At 45.4% G+C, this 16,169-nt stretch overlaps 1 protein-coding gene across 1 annotated transcript; it reads right to left on the reverse strand.

Moving 5' to 3' along the window:
* Positions 1–8,778: 8,778 nt before the first annotated feature.
* Positions 8,779–15,837, reverse strand: LOC149452059 (protein phosphatase 1 regulatory subunit 3E-like). Its single transcript, XM_089689780.1, has one exon. The coding sequence runs from the start codon at positions 15,781–15,783 to the stop codon at positions 14,731–14,733; it is 1,053 nt and encodes a 350-aa protein (XP_089545906.1). The 5' UTR covers positions 15,784–15,837; the 3' UTR covers positions 8,779–14,730.
* Positions 15,838–16,169: the final 332 nt, after the last annotated feature.

The raw sequence follows: 16,169 nt of genomic DNA on the forward strand, positions 1-16,169 counted from the left end.
TAGAGGTCTGAGAGGATTCATAGACATTTGAGAGGTCTCATAGAGTTCCAAGAGGTCTCATAGAGCAGTGAGAGGTCTCTTAGAGATCCAAGAGCTCTCAAAGAGGTAAGAGAGGTCTCATAGAGGTCAAAGAGGTCTCATACAAAATCTGGGAGGCCTCAAAGTAGCCTAAAAAGTCTCACAGAAATCTAACGGGATTCACAGAGGTCTGAGACATATCATAGAGATCCAAAAGGTCTCAAGAAGTCTGAGAGGTCTAAGTAGGCTCACAGAGATCTGAGATAGCTCACAGGTTTCCGAGAGGTCTTGTAGATATCTAAGAGGTCTCACAGAGGTCTGAAAGGTCTTGTAGAGATCTAAGAGGTCTCAAAGAGGTGTGAAAGGTCTTGTAGAGATCTAAGAGGTCTCATAGAGGTCTGAAAGGTCTTGTAGAGATCTAAGAGGTCTCATAGAGGTCTGAAAGGTCTTGTAGACATCTATGAGGTCTCATTGAGGTCTGAAAGGTCTTGTAGAGATCTAAGAGGTCTCATAGAGGTCTGAAAGGTCTTGTAGACATCTATGAGGTCTCATAGAGGTCTGAAAGGTCTTGTAGATATTCATGAGGTCTCATAGAGGTCTGAAAGGTCTTGTAGAGATATAAGAGGACTCATAGAGGTCTGAGGGGTCTTGTAGAGATCCCACACAACAAGTAGGAGCAGAATGGTGGATCATAGAAATAGGCAAGGGTGAATAAAATTAACAGATTGGACTCTCTCACCCCTTCCACCAAAATCCATCAGGTAGAGGAAATTCAATTCAAATTAAATTTAATTACAAAGACTGTCATCTTTGAACAAGGAGACGGTATACACATCTTGTTAGCACAATTGTTATCTACAGGACTAAAGCTTTTCCTGTGTTCCAGAATATCTGCATCTGAAGGACCTCTTAAGGTGAAAGGATGGTAAGAAGCAATTTGAATGACAGTCCAAAAGCAAATATTATATCATCATAGGTGTAGATCAATGGCGTCATTAATATGAAAATGTTATCTTCTAAGGGAATTGGAAGTACCATCAATTCTCAGGTTTCTATGCCCATACAGTCTTTTAGTGACCTTGACTTGCAGCAGGAATCATTCAGACCTGCCCATTTGTAAGCAGCAGCAGTCCCTAGTATTTAAACCCTCAGCTACGGGGTATTATCTACCCAGTACTTACAGAGTAGATAATAAAACATGTCACTTTGCTTACATTTATTCAGCAAGATTTTTAAAGGAAACCTGATCGATATAGAATGGCTACATTTATGGCTTCCTTCTAAAAATGCTAGTTCCCTGGATTTGGCTTCAATACTTTGAGTCAATGGCCCTGAACAACAATGGAGATCAAAAAAGTCAAAGTAAGGTCTCAACTCACACAGACTTGTTCTGAGTCAGTGACTTTGAGAATGCTGAAGTCATTGGATCACCATGACAGCCAAGGAGAGCTCAGTGTAGACAAACTCTCACTGTAAGGCTGGGTTCACATCTGTGCGGGTGGTGCCGCTGCGGATCCGCATGAAAATCCATGCAGCCACACCACCCGCACAGAGAAATGCGGACTCGCGGGTGGGTGTTATTACTTCTAATGGCACTCCGCCCGCACTGGAAAACGCAACCGTACTGGGAACTGAGGATCCTGTGTGAGCTGCATTTTCAGAAGAAGTGAGGGGACTTCTTCCCTGCGTGTCACGAGGCACGGGAGTCCATTCAAATGAACGAGCTCTCGTGCCCACGCAAAAAGCGGCCCGCATGGCCGCATATATGTGAACCAGGGCTAAGGCTGGCCATACATGGGTCGAAAGTCGACCGATTTTTCGTCTGAAAATCGGACCTAAGAATAATAGGCCAATTTTCGCTCTGTCGGTGGGTCAATGGCACCGGCGATTTTCGTGGTTTCTCCCTTTTTGGGTGATCGGGCATGTTGGAAAATTTGTGAAAAACAAAAGAGTTTCAACTCAATGATGGTCAAATTGTACAATCATTTTTCCAAAAAGAATATCAGCCTGAAAATCAGACCTAAGAATAATCGGCTGATTTTCGCTCTGTCAGTGGGACAATGGCACCGGCCGATTTTCAAGGTTTCTCCCCTTTTCGGTGATCGGGCAAGTTGGAAAATTCATGAAAAACGACTCAGTTTCAACTCAATGATGGCCAAATCGTACGATTGTTTTTTCCAAAAAGAATATCCGCCTGAAAATCGGACCTAAGAATAATTGGCTGATTTTCGCTCTGTCAGTGGGTCAATGGCACCGGATGATTTTCATGGTTTCTCCCCTCTTGGGTGATCGGGCATATTGGAAAATTTGTGAAAAACGACCAATTTTCAACTCAATGATGGTCAAATTGTACGACCGTTGTTCCGAAAAAAATATGCACATGAGCCGTGACCTGGAAGGAACAGAAGTTTTGCCTATTATATGGGGTGAACTTGATGACTTGTTTGGCCAATTTTCGAAATCATTGATGGCACCATCGGATTACCGAGCGAAAGACATTTTCAATTTTCGGTCGAAAAATCGTTCGGAATTCGAACCATGTATGGCCTGCATAAGTATGTATCCAACTGGCAGGCTCTGACATCCCACAGTTGATGGTAGATCTAAGGCTAGGTGCACACCTATGCAGGTTGCATTTGAGCATTTCTGCATTGTGTTTTTGACACTTTTTTATGCGTTTTGCAGGGGGGGGGGGGATCATTTTTTTTTTTATTTTTCTTGTTGCTAGGCAGATTTAAAATGCAAAACGCATCAAAAACGCAATCCATGCTTTTCTTCAGCATTTCCATTGAAGTCTATAGAAACAAAAACGCAACTTTTTGCGTTCATAAAAGTCCCTGACCCTTTCCAAAAAAAGCACCGGGTGAAGACTCTAGGGACTCTATGTAATGTATCCAACTGGCAGGCTCTGACATCCCACAATTGATGGTAGATCTAAGGCTAGGTGCACACCTATGCAGGTTGCGTTTGAGCATTTCTGCATTGCGTTTTTGACACTTTTTTATGCGTTTTGCAGGGGGGGATTCATTTTTTTTTTATTTTTCTTGTTGCTAGGCAGATTTAAAATGCAAAACGCATCAAAAACGCAATCCATTCTTTTTCTTCAGCATTTCCATTGAAGTCTATAGAAACAAAAACGCAACTTTTTGCGTTCATAAAAGTCCCTGACCCTTTCCAAAAAACACACCGACCTGACCCTTTCCAGAAAATACACAGCATCAAAAACGCAATCCATTTTTCTTCAGCATTTCCATTGAAGTCTATAGAAACAAAAATGCAACTTTTTGCGTTCATAAAAGTCCCTGACCCTTTCCAAAAACCGCACCAGTTGAAGACTCTAGGGACTCTATGGAAGGTTGAGATGATTGAAAACTCATCTGGGAAGGAGGGGGGGGAATCTTCTTGCTGTAGTCACTGCAAGACCCTCAGAAGATGAGTCAAACCACAGCTAAAATCAGATTTGGATGAACCGATCCTTTAATTTACTATAGAAAAAGACGAGTATTTAGGAGAACACGACAAGCAGCAGGAGATAATCGCTTCTTGTCTGATACCTAGTACCAATACACTTTGTGCTTTACCAATCTATTATTTCTGCCAAAAACCTCCAAAAAGGACGACGTTATCCTTCAATAAACGCAGATCACGCGACAGATGCCAATATACAACTACGCCCACATTAAAGGCATGCCTGCCAAAGATGGTCGAGATTAGGAAAGAATTTTCTGAAGAAGAGGAGTTAAAGCCAGGCTATATCCTGCAGCTCCAGTAAGAACGGGGAATTTCCGGGCAGCCAATAAAGGCGAAGTGTGTAACATTACGTACGTCTCCTAGAGCCTGTGTACGTGCAGATTCGTATGTTGGTGTACAAAGGGAAGCAGAACGGCCCTGGAACAGCTCAGCTGTCAGCATTGTCGCTCAAGACAATGTCTGTGGCAGCAGATAACCGTGCGGCAGATGGTGGCCTGCAGGGCGATGTGTATTGCTGCGGATCAGACAAGAGGAAAATGGGAACATCAGGAAAATTATTTAATGCACGCTTTACAAACCAAACACTAGTTATGTCTTCATCCCTAAAAAAATGCAGTCTATTTCAGAGGGGTGCACGCAGCTTCGGATTACGCAGCGAGCATAATGGCTCATCTAACCTTGCCCCTGAAGGTAAACGCAATAAAGAACAGTAAAGGCCAGTGCACACAGGCTTTGGTTTGCGCCTAAACTAATTTTCTTGCTATAAAAGTCTATAGAAATACAAAAGCAGCTCAGCTCCACCGGTAATGAATTCTGAATGATCTCAAAAGCCTCTTACGCTGATGTCAAAAGTACATTGCGTTTGTCTATTGAAGTCCATTGACACAGAAGATAAAGGGAAATACTAAGGCCCATTTACATCAGAACGCATTGTGCCGCAATGTGTGTTGTCGTGATGGTGGGCCCTGGATTAAACAGCCCATTTAAAATGCACAAAATGTTGTGCAGGGTAGATGGTGCTGCATTGAGCTGCGTTGGGGTGCCATTCACAATCAGCCCTGGTTCACACTGATGAGGTGCGGAATTTGCAGCGTTTTCAGAGCGAATTCCACACCGCATCAAAGTCGCACGTCGTTCATGCGAACCGCCGCGGGTGTGTATGTTAAGTTAACAACACCCCGAAAGCGGACTGCAAAATGTGGCGCGATGTGCAGAATCGGATCGCATAGGTGTGAATATCCATGCCATCCGTTCTAAGGCGGGCCCAAAAAAGGGTCCTGCACCTTTTTGGTGTGGTGTGATTAGAGCCATACAAAATGTACAGCTCCAATCGCACTGCACACAAATCACATGTGATTTGCACATGAATGTGGTGCGGTTCCTGTGCAAATCATGTGCGATATACCGCACCGCATATATGTGTACCCAGGTTGAATATCGTCTCACCAATGCCTGTAACCTGCGTTACTATAATGTCCTGGTGTGAATGGGCCCTAATACAGAGATCACACAGGCTTCAGCTTGCTAAATTCAGCCAATCACTTGTCTAAAGCTGGCCATACATGGGTCGAAATTTGATCGATTTTTCATCCGAAAGAATAATCGGCCGATTTTCGCTGTTAGTGGGTCAATGGCACCGGCCGATTTTCGTGGTTCCTCCCCTTTTCAGTGTCATAGGGCACGGAAGTACATTCAAATGAATGGGCACTCGTGCCACCGCAAAACGCGTCCCGCACGGCCGTGTATATGTGAACCAGGGCTAAGGCCAGCCATACATGGGTCGAAATTGGAAATTGGACCTAAGAATAATTGGCCGATTTTCGCTCTGTTAGTGAGTCAATGGCACTTTTGTGGCTCTTTGGTGATTGGGCATGTTGGAAAATTCGTGAAAAATGACTGATTTTCAACTCAATGATGGTAAAATCATACGATCATTTTTCCGAAAAGAATATGCACATGAGCCGTGACCTGGAAGGAACAGAAGTTTTGCCTGTTATATGGGGTGAACTTTATGACTTGGTCGGCCGATATTCGAAATCAGTGATGGCACCAACGGATTACCGAGCGAACAACGTTTCCGATTTTTGGACGAAAAATCGTTCGGAATTTGAACCATGTATGGCCTGCATTAGTTGGCACCTATCACTCCCATTAAGATCCAGGCTCAGCATTCCCAGTCTGGGAGAAAACCTGTCAAAAGAGAATGACTGGAGTGCCATTAGCGCTTCATAAAATGCTAACAACCTGGCTGTTATACTGATCCTCTGGTTTCAGCAATTACCAAGTCATTGACCCAGTGGAAGTATGTGGATCAGGTAGGTGTGAGTAAATGTAAAGTCCTGCAAAAGTGTTTGTGGCCAGTGATTTGACATACTGAAGACACAGAGCCAGGCAACTAGCATTTTCAGAAGCAGAGAGAGATCTGCCAAGCCTGCTGAAAGCTTTTGTATCTGCTTGCTGTACACAATGACATTACAAGCTGAAGCCTGTGTAAACTAGACCTAAGAAGATTTACCGATTACACCATCTTCCGTCATTATGTTGTAACCTCAAACATTCAATCACTTATTTACATTTTTTTTTTACTTTTGAGCATTTGTGCCTCATTGCTTGCTACATTACACAACACAAAAGCATTTGATATATATTATTGTATCTAAAGCCTAAACTTTTTTTCTTTTCATTCTGCATAGCGGAGAGGCAAAACCACTGTTTCTTTTTTTATTTTCTCCATTGGGGAGATTTCCCTTCACTTCCTTTCCCGCAGACTCAATAGGAAGTGAAAAAATACTTTTACAATGGGAGGGATATTCCCTCTTAGGCCTCATTTACACTTGCTTTGCTCTCTGAAAAGCAATCCACATTCGGATAGAGGCAAAACCACTGTTTCTTTTTTATTGTCCCATTGGGGAGATTTCCCTTCACTTCCTTTCCCGCAGACTCAATAGGAAGTAAAAAAATACCTTTACAATGGGAGGGATATTCCCTCTTAGGCCTCATTTACACTTGCTTTGCTCTCTGAAGAGCAATCCACATTCGGATAGCTCCATTTGAAAGGTGGTGAGGAGGCATTGTGGCCGCGGTATGTAATTACCCCCCCCTCACCTGTCTGCTGCCTTCCCAGCTAAAGAGGGAGTGGTTGAGGGGTGGTAAAAACATGGTTAGAACGCAGGATTTTACTGCCCCCCTTCAAGTGTAAACGAGCCCATAGACTGTTCTCCCCATTGGGAGATTTCTTCTCTGTTTCTGTTCAACTCAAAAGTTTGGACTTACTCCAATTTGTATTCCCGGTGACAATGGCGATTAGGAAAGTGAGGCTACATTCACACAGGCGCGTGTCTGCGGATTGCTTGCTGTGTTCAGAGGTGGCTAAATGCCACGTGTGGATGCAGCAATGCTCTGATTACATGCAGTCAATGGGTGTGCAGCCACAACCCTGCAAAAACACTGACCCTTGACGCACACAGGGCTGCACTAAGGTCGGTCAGAGGCTCTAGTCCAGTGGTTCTCAACCTGTGGGTTGCGACCCCTTTGGGGGTCGAACGACCCTTTCACAGGGGTCCCCTAAGACCATCAGAAAACACATATTTCCGATGTGTAAAGAGCAGCTACTGTGTAGAAAGCAGCTGCTGTGTAGAAAGCAGCTACTGTGTTGAAAGCAGCTACTGTGTTGAAAGCAGCAGTATTGGAGGTAAAACGACACTCATGAATTATAATTACTGGGTAAATAATTTTATGGTTGGGGGTCACCACAACATGAGGGACTGTATTAAAGGGTCGCGGCATTAGGAAGGTTGAGAACCACTGTTCTAGTCGCATGTAACCAAGCAGATGAACATGCAGACAGCAGTGGTGCCGGCCACTGATTTGTACAGAGTAAAAATCTGACAGCCACAGCTGTTCACACACAGATTACATAGGCAGCCTTCATGACCATCAGTAAGAATCTACTAATGCCGGCCATAGACGGTTCAAAAATCATCCAATTTTTCGGCTGAAAGAACAATTGGCCGATTTTCGCACTGTTAGTGGGTTAATTGGTCAGCCGTTTTTCAGGTTTTTTGCACTTTGAGATTATCGGTCATGTTGGAAAATTCACGGGCGATTTGGAAAAATTTTCCTGACAATGATGGCCAAATTGGCTGATCGTTTTAACAATACAAAATCTGCTCATGAGCCGTGACCTGCAAGGGACAGAAGTTTGGCTGTTATATGGGGTGAATGTTATGATTTATTTGGCCGATTTTTTTAATCGCTGGTAACATCGGCTTAACGAACGACCGATTTTTCGTTTATCGTTCGAAAAATCAGCCGATGTTTGACCCGTCTATGGCCTGCATAAATCTTGCTGGTGGCTGCACCTCACCACTACTACTTGGCCTTGTGAACGCAGGCTCTGTTCACACCTATGCAGTTTGCTTTTTGTCCATTTTGCAGTGCTTTTTGCAGTTTGTTTTGCATTATTCTACACGCTTTTGATGCATTTTACCACGTTTTTTTAACTTTTTTTTTTAAAGCGGATTTTTTTTTTAGCTGGGCAGAATAAAAATGCAAAATGCGGCAAAAACACACTACCACGCATTTCAGCAGATTCTCCATTGAACTCCATTGTAGCAAAAACGCTGCTTTTTGCTTTTAAAAAAGTCCCGACCCTTTCCAAAAACGCAGCAGCTCAAAAAAAAGCACAATGTGAACATGTTCCATAGGAATCCATGTTAAATGGACTGTAGTGCGTTTCTGCAAAAAGCACTAAAAAACACATTGGTGTGAACCAGGGGCGGACTGACAACTCATGGGGCCCCTGGGCAATAGGGGATCATGGGGCCCCTGTGTCCTTGCCCAGACTCAAAAAAGCCTATGAAAAAGGTACCAGGGGCATCTCATGGGGCCCCCTACTGACACCAGACCCTCTGGCGGTGCCTGAGTTTCCAAATGGTCAGTCCGCCCCTGGTGTGAACAGAGCCTTAGCCTTGGGCAGCGAGAACTGTCCCTAAGGCTCAGTTCACACTAGCTTTGTCAGCAGCCGTCAGACAGACATTTGGGAAGTGTTTTTAACGCTTCTCAAATGCCTATGAAAATTATGCACATGGCTGCACAAAGTGCTGTTCACACTGAAGCATTAGCGTCACAGCAAACTGACTCCTTGGGGTTTATTCACTAAAGCTGGAGAGTCCAAAATCAGACTCCCTTCTGCATAGAAACCAATCAGCTTCTAACCTCAGCTTGTTCAATGAAGCTTTGGCAATGAAACCTGGAAGCTGATTGGTTTCTATGCAGAAGGGAGTTTGATTTTGGACTCTCCAGCTTTAGTAAATAAACCCCCTTGTGTCCAGTCAGAAGGAGTTGAAGCCTCCCATTCAAGTCTATGGTGCCACTCCACAAACGCCTGGCAGGCATTTGCGGTGCAGTTGGGACGTGGTTGCGGAGCGTTAATACCATTTAACTTCATTATAGGCATTTGTGGTGCAGTTTTAACGCTTAGCAAATGCCTATCAACCGCTTCAAAATTGCACACAGGGCATTTGGGGAGCGTTTGAGGAGCGTTAAAAACGCATCCCAAACACCTGTCTAACGCCTGTCAAACGCTATAGGGGCGTTTGGCAAGAGTTAGAAATATAGTCAAGTGTGAATGAGCCCTAATAGGGACATAGACAGCAATAAACACCTGCCAGTGGTTCTAACCCCTCGACAATCTATCCAAATCTTTAAAAATGTTAATTATACTTAAACCCACTGCTATTAAACCTAATACAGTAATTACAGACTTTGACGAGTGACCACCGCACGTCCCTAAGCATGTCTAGATTTTAAAGTCTGAACAACTCCACCCAAAAGAAGCATTTTGTTTTCTATACATTCATTATCTGAATCCTAAAACATGATACATCTTTTTATTTTGACAGCGGCACCTAATCACGCTAGCAGACTACTGAACTTAGACCAGTATGACAATAATTCTGATCTACAGCCCATACTAAACAGTGCAAAGTGGACACAGGCACACTCTAGCTGGAAGTACAGTGCTACGAATGTGAGCGTTGGTGAAGATAATACACGTCTGTCAACAGTCTTCTTCCACTGACCTCCGGATCTAAAAATAAAGCCCCTTTTTGGGGAACCGCAGACAGATCAGCTAGCCTACATATGGCCATGTACGGTGCAGAATCCATAAATTATTCAGCAGTGACCTGTTTAACACAGCTCTGCACTCACTTCCACGGCAGAGACGAGAATCACTTGTGTTCAGGACATTTACAATCTCAACTATAGACGCACAAAAATAAATGTATAGGAAAATACTTCGATTTTGTCCAGTATAACACAAAGCGCAGCTTGATTCAGGCAGGTGTGATCCACTGCGCAAGAATAACTGTAAAGCACAACGTTTCCCACTGAAATTCCTCAAAAGGTCTAAATTGTGAACAGTGACTTACTGAAGAAAAAACAAAAAGCAATGATGAGGTGCAAAGTGCTTTAGGCCACAGCAACCATTTGGATTTTAAGCTGGCCATATGCTGGGACAAGGGGTGCGCAGGGGAGGGGCGCAGCCACCCTGGGCTCTGCATGCTCCAGATCGGTGTCTGGCAACCATCAAGCCGTGGATTCGTGTCTCCTCTGACAGCTACTGTCACATGGTGCTCCAACGAGCCCATTCTCTACCCCAGCTGACATGAAAGGCGTTACATTCTAGCTCAGGGTTCTCCAAACTTTTCAAATAAAGGGCCAGTTTGCTGCCCTTCAGACTGTAGGGGGGCCACATTGTGGCCAGTGGCGGTAGAAAATGTCCCGGGCCCAGCATCAATGAGAATAAACGTGGCCTCAAAATTTGTAGCCAGTAGGAGTAGTGCCCCATCATTGGTATTAGTGGGAGAAATAGTACCCCATTATTATAAAGGAATGTTGCACCATTGTTGGTGTCAGTGGGAGGAATAGTACCCCATTGTTGGTGTCAGTGGGAGAAATAGTGTCCCATTGTTGGTGTCAGTGGGAGGAATAGTGTCCCATTATTGGTGTCAGTGGGAGGAATAGTACCCCATTGTTGGTGTCAGTGGGAGAAATAGTGTCCCATTGTTGGTGTCAGTGGGAGGAATAGTGTCCCATTGTTGGTGTCAGTGGAAGGAACAGTGCCCCATATTATTGGGAGGAATAGTGCCCCATTGTTGGTGTCAGTGGGAGGAAACGTGCCCCATTGTTGGTGTCAGTGGGAGGAATAGTGCCCCATAGTACTGGGAGAATAGTGTCCCATTGTTGGTGTCAGTCGGAGGAATAGTGTCCCATTGATGGTGTCAGTGGGAGGAATAGTGTCCCATTGATGGTGTCAGTGGAAGGAATAGTATCCCATTGTTGGTGTCAGTGGGAGGAATAGTGTCCCATTGATGGTGTCAGTGGAAGGAATAGTGCCCCATATTATTGGGAGAAATAGTGCCCTATCATTGTTGTCAGTGGGAGGAATAGTCCCCCATCATTGGTGTCAGTGGGAGGAATAGTGCCCTATCATTGTTGTCAGTGGGAGGAATAGTCCCCCATCATTGGTGTCAGTGGAAGGAATAGTGCCCCATTGTTGGTGTCAGTGGGAGGAATAGTGCCCCATATTATTGGGAGGAATAGTGCCCCGAAGGCCGGATATAGGCTGAGAAAGAGCCACGTGGTAGAAAGCGAACAATTGGCCAATCATGTGCCATACACTCTTCATGCCAGTCATGGGCAGCCGGAGCAAGAGGTCAGAGAATGGGCACAGGAAGGGTTGGGGGAGTCACAATGCCACATCCTTGCCCTGGGAACTGCATGAACCTGTATCAGCACTGCATACACTAAACAATCTGATTGTACAATCCAAAATATCAAAACTATGTAATAAAAGGACAAACCAAAAAAAAAACATTAAAGCCGGCCATAGACGGGTCAAATTTCAAAATAATTTTCTTTCAAAATTATTTTCTAAAAATTTTCATTGGAAATTCGCACCATTGGTGGGTCACAGAAATGGCCGATTTCTGTATGACCATCGAACTTGAGTGATCGGGCATGTTGGAAATTTTTTGAAAAACAAATGAATTTCGAATCAATGATGAAAGAATCAGGCAAGAAATGTAATTGAAAAAAGAAATGAGCATGAGTTGTGACCTGGAAAGAAAAGAAAACTCTTGGCCACGAAAATCCTTTTCTGTAGCAACACGAAGTGAAACTAAAGGCTTGGTTGGTTGAATTTCGAAATCAATGATGGCATCAATGATGGATTTTCTAAAGAAAATTCGTTCAGAATTCAACCCATGTATGGCCTGCATAAGTATGTATCCAATTGGCAGGCTCTGACATCCCACAGTTGATGGTAGATCTAAGGCTAGGTGCACACCTATGCAGGTTGCTTTGAGCCGTTTCTGCATTGCATTTTTGACACTTTTTTATGCGTTTTTCAGGGGGGGGGATTCATTTTTTTTTATTTTTCTTGTTGCTAGGCAGATTTAAAATGCAAAACGCATCAAAAGCGCAATACATGCTTTTCTGCAGCATTTCCATTGAAGTCTATAGGAACAAAAACGCAGCTTTTTGAGTTCATAAAAGTCCATGACCCTTTCCAAAAAATGCACTGGGCAGGGGCGGACTGACCATTTGGAAAATCGGGCACTGCCCGAGGGCCCGGGGTCAGTAGGGGGCCCCTTGAGATGTCCCTGGTACCTTTTTCATAGGCTTTTTTGAGTTTGGGCAAGGACACAGGGGCCCTGGCACCAGGTGAAAACGCACAGGCGTGAACGTGTCCCATAGGAAATCATGTTACATGGACTATACTGCGCTTCTTCAAAACACTGCAGAAAACGCTTACGTGTGAACATGTCCCATAGGAAATCATGTTACTTGGACTGTACTGCGTTTCTGCAAAACACTGCAGAAAACGCTTACGTGTGAACATGTCCCATAGGAAATCATGTTACATGGACTGTACTAAGTTTCTGCAAAACGCTGCAGAAAACGCTTAGGTGTGAACATGTCCCATAGGAAATCATGTTACATGGACTGTACTAAGTTTCTGCAAAACGCTGCAGGAAAACGCTTAGGTGTAAACTTAGGGTGAAGGTAGATCAATAAATGATAATTTATTTTCTGATCGATCTCTCACAATAGGAATAATCGTTCTATAGTCAAAAACCCATTTGGTCAATATGACACACAGAGGCAAGTCCATTTGGAATGATAGTTGCACGATACAATCATATATTAACAATCGCATTTCTGTTTTCACCTTGAAATCTCATAATCTGAGCGATCAAAGTAGACACAATGGACCATTTTACAACCTGGGCGTTCGACTCAGTTTGATCAAATCTGATATAAGTTGAGTATAAATCGATGCGTGCCCTAAATTAGTTGCTGATTCAATCATTTTGATCAAATCTCACACTGATTTGATGATAAAATCTTAGTATCTATGACCACCGTAAAGAGGTTTGAACAATCAGATTGTATAGTGTATGCTCAGCCTTAGATTCGTCAAGACGGTGAAGGATAAACTGGATCTGAGGACATCGCACTTTGTATATCATCCTTGCTTTGCACCCCCTAACAGAAAAGAAAGACCCTTACTGAAAGTGTAAAGAACAGGGGTGCTGCAGCCAATTACAGTCCAGCTTTCAACTGTAAGCAGCACTAAACTGATAAAAGCACATCAACAATTGGCTACCATGGACACATCACTGTTCTTTACACACCTAGTACACGTAAATCACGAAGGCAATATTATCAGTCAGGTTTCAGCCAAGCACAAGCTGACCCAAGCAATCATTTTCACAGGCACACAAATGGTTACGTGCCTTGGCAAAAAGAAACAACGAGCACCTAATCATGAAACATGCACCAAATACGGAAATAATGGTTAAAACAGATAATCCCTTAGAGCAGGGGTGGGCCTCCAGCTGTTGTGGAACTACAAGTCCCATGAGGCACTGCAAAACTGACAGTTACAAGCATGACTCCCAAAGTCAGAGGCATGATGGGACTTGTAGTTCACCAACAGCTGGAGGGCCACAGTTGCCCACCCCTGCCTTAGAGGGTCAGTCCATACAAAACCTATTTTATAGATACGGGTGAGTCATCCACTGGCTCATTTTGTCTCTGAGAAATCCTGCATTTGCCCTTTTTTGTTGTGAAGTCTCACTTCCTTCGCTGCATTCTCAAAATAATACATAAAAAAAATAAATAACAAGCGTTGTGAACCCTTCTTGGTCATACCAGTTGGGTGGCCAGAGATCGAAGGTAAAGAGTAGTCACCCCTGGTGTCACTTGTAAATGCCGATAAGCCCGCAAACCCACCATCTACCAAAAAAAAATCAAAAATCGGTTTTGTTTGGACTGACCCTTAATAAACTGCTACACGCAGTAAAAGCAGCCATTTAGTGGGGTAAGGCATGAAGTGCATGAGAATCAACAAGAACCATTCATATTCCTCAAGCACAACACACTAATTGTCATGCCTTGGTAACACGTGTTAGTGCAATAGTGGTTGACAAGCAGGATATCGGGGGGGAAACCCAGAAAATGGCTGCTTCAGATCCTCGTTGAGAAGGAACACCTGAAGAAAGTAACTTAATACACATTGTGAGACATCAACACCGGAAATGAACACCGAAGAGTCCTTTAAGAAAGCTTTTTCAGAAAACCAGAGAAAAGTAGAGAAGTAGGCAGGTTTCCTTGGTAGAGCATTTGTTGGATTGAAGATGATCCAGACCTGCTGAGGATGGTGGACACCCAACAAAGAATTTGGTCACGTTTGACCATTACAGACAACGGAGACGAACGTGTCCTTCTGTACAAAGTCGTTATGTGAGTTGCCACAAATAAAAATCGTTCTTTCCTATACACCCCCCTGAGCCATGGTTGCCCGCCATTATACTCTCCTCTCGAAAAAGGCAATGTGGCATTTCAAAAATAGTCTCCTTCAAAAATATATTGCATTTATGACCTTGACACCCAAAACTATCTCTTGGTCCTATACTTCGCCACGGGCCTGGTGGCCGTACCGAGTCTAGGACTCCACTTGTTGCGCATAAATAATGTAGCTTCCTATTTTCAAGAATGAATGCCTTGTTTCTCTAGACTAATTATTACAGTAGAACAGTTCATTGGATCCTTCGTATCCTCCTCGTTGACCTCACACGTGACGGGAGGCTCCTTCCCGGAGGCCCGTGGTACATGGGACACTAATCTGAAGGCTAGTCGATGGTAAGCCTTCCTCTGCTCTGCGCACTGCTAAATGAAGTGGATCCAAGCGTTGTCATACTCCTTGGGCGGAGATATAGTGGCTCTGTGACTTTTCACCTTGTAATTATCGCCGTCGTTGTTGTCCCAATATTCGGCCCCGCACACCCGGTAACGGATAGCGAATTCCAGCAACCCTTCTTTATTCAACAGCATTGGGCAAAGCAGCTTAAAGGAGAAGCGGTCTGTATACCTATCGCTACACCCCCGCTGGTAGCCCGCGGACACCTCACTGGAGGTCTTCCAGGAGTCCACGGTGAACCTGACCATAACCTCCTTCTCATAAGACAGGTTCAGCACCCTCAGGTCTCCACTGATGCTGAAGGGGTCTGTGTGCAGAGTCTCCAGGCATACCCTGCGCTGTTTGACCACATCTAGGAAATCCGATCTGCTGACTGGGTTCGTGAAGAGGGGCTCCAGGTGGGCGGAGCCAGGGTAGGAGCGGAACAGAAGCGTGCTGAGTTCAGCCCCTGCGGGGCACGCCTCCCTGCAGCGCAGCCCCGCAAGCACGTGGTAGGGAACGCGGGGCATCTCCGCGTTACTGAAATGCCGCACCGAGGTCAGCTCCAGTCCCAAAGAGTCGGCGAACCTCACCTCCTTCTTCCTCGGGGGCGCAACCTCCAGGTGCCTCCGCTCTGCAGGGGTGGGCAGGGACTTGGCTCTCCGGCGTGCGGTGGGACTCTGCGGCACGATGTTGACCTCCCTGCCCCGGGGAGGGACGGGTTTGCTGGGCTCTTTGTTCTTCTCCACCTCTTCCTCCCCGTCGGGGACATCGTCGTCCTCCGGGGTCTCCGGGCTCTCCCCGTACAGCACGGCGGTGCAGCTGAAGTTGCGGGGCAGCAGGTGGCGGTGGGTGGGCATGGTGTCCATACACCCCGGGCAGCTCCGTGCGTTCTCCTCCGTCTCCCCGCTACATGGAAGGGGCTGAGTGTGGACCAGAGCGGGGGGAAGATGCTGGGGCTGACGTGTCGTGACGCACATACCATCCCTGCAGGAGCCACAAGCCGCGCTAGAAGAGGAGGAGGAGGCGGCGCTCAGCATCATTCATAGAACCCTCAGCGCCCGGCGCCGGATGCAAGACGGTCGGCAGTTAGCGGCGGAGCGTGCCCGGCGGACCGGCTGCTGTCATTGAACGGCGGCTGGAAAGGGCTGTGCCATGTCTGCTGCATTCCCCATTCATCCCCAGCGCTGGTGTCACACCTCCCTCGTCACTCCTCTCCCCTCCATGCAGCCCGGGAGCCGAGGTATTAACACTGTCCGTGCCTGCCTGGCACTCTAGGAACGCTGGATGGAGCCCCTGGCACAACTGTCACTTATTATGTCATCTCATTGCCCTTTTCCTGAACTACTCAGACGATTACACAGCCAGCAGAGATAATGTATGGAGGCTGCTTGTGCTGGCCCAGAGCTCTGAAAATGATGGTCGCCTG

This window comes from Staurois parvus, unplaced genomic scaffold (genome assembly GCF_062004578.1).
Source record: "Staurois parvus isolate SC_StPar_1 unplaced genomic scaffold, SC_StPar_1.0 ptg000498l, whole genome shotgun sequence".
Taxonomy (NCBI): domain Eukaryota; kingdom Metazoa; phylum Chordata; class Amphibia; order Anura; family Ranidae; genus Staurois; species Staurois parvus.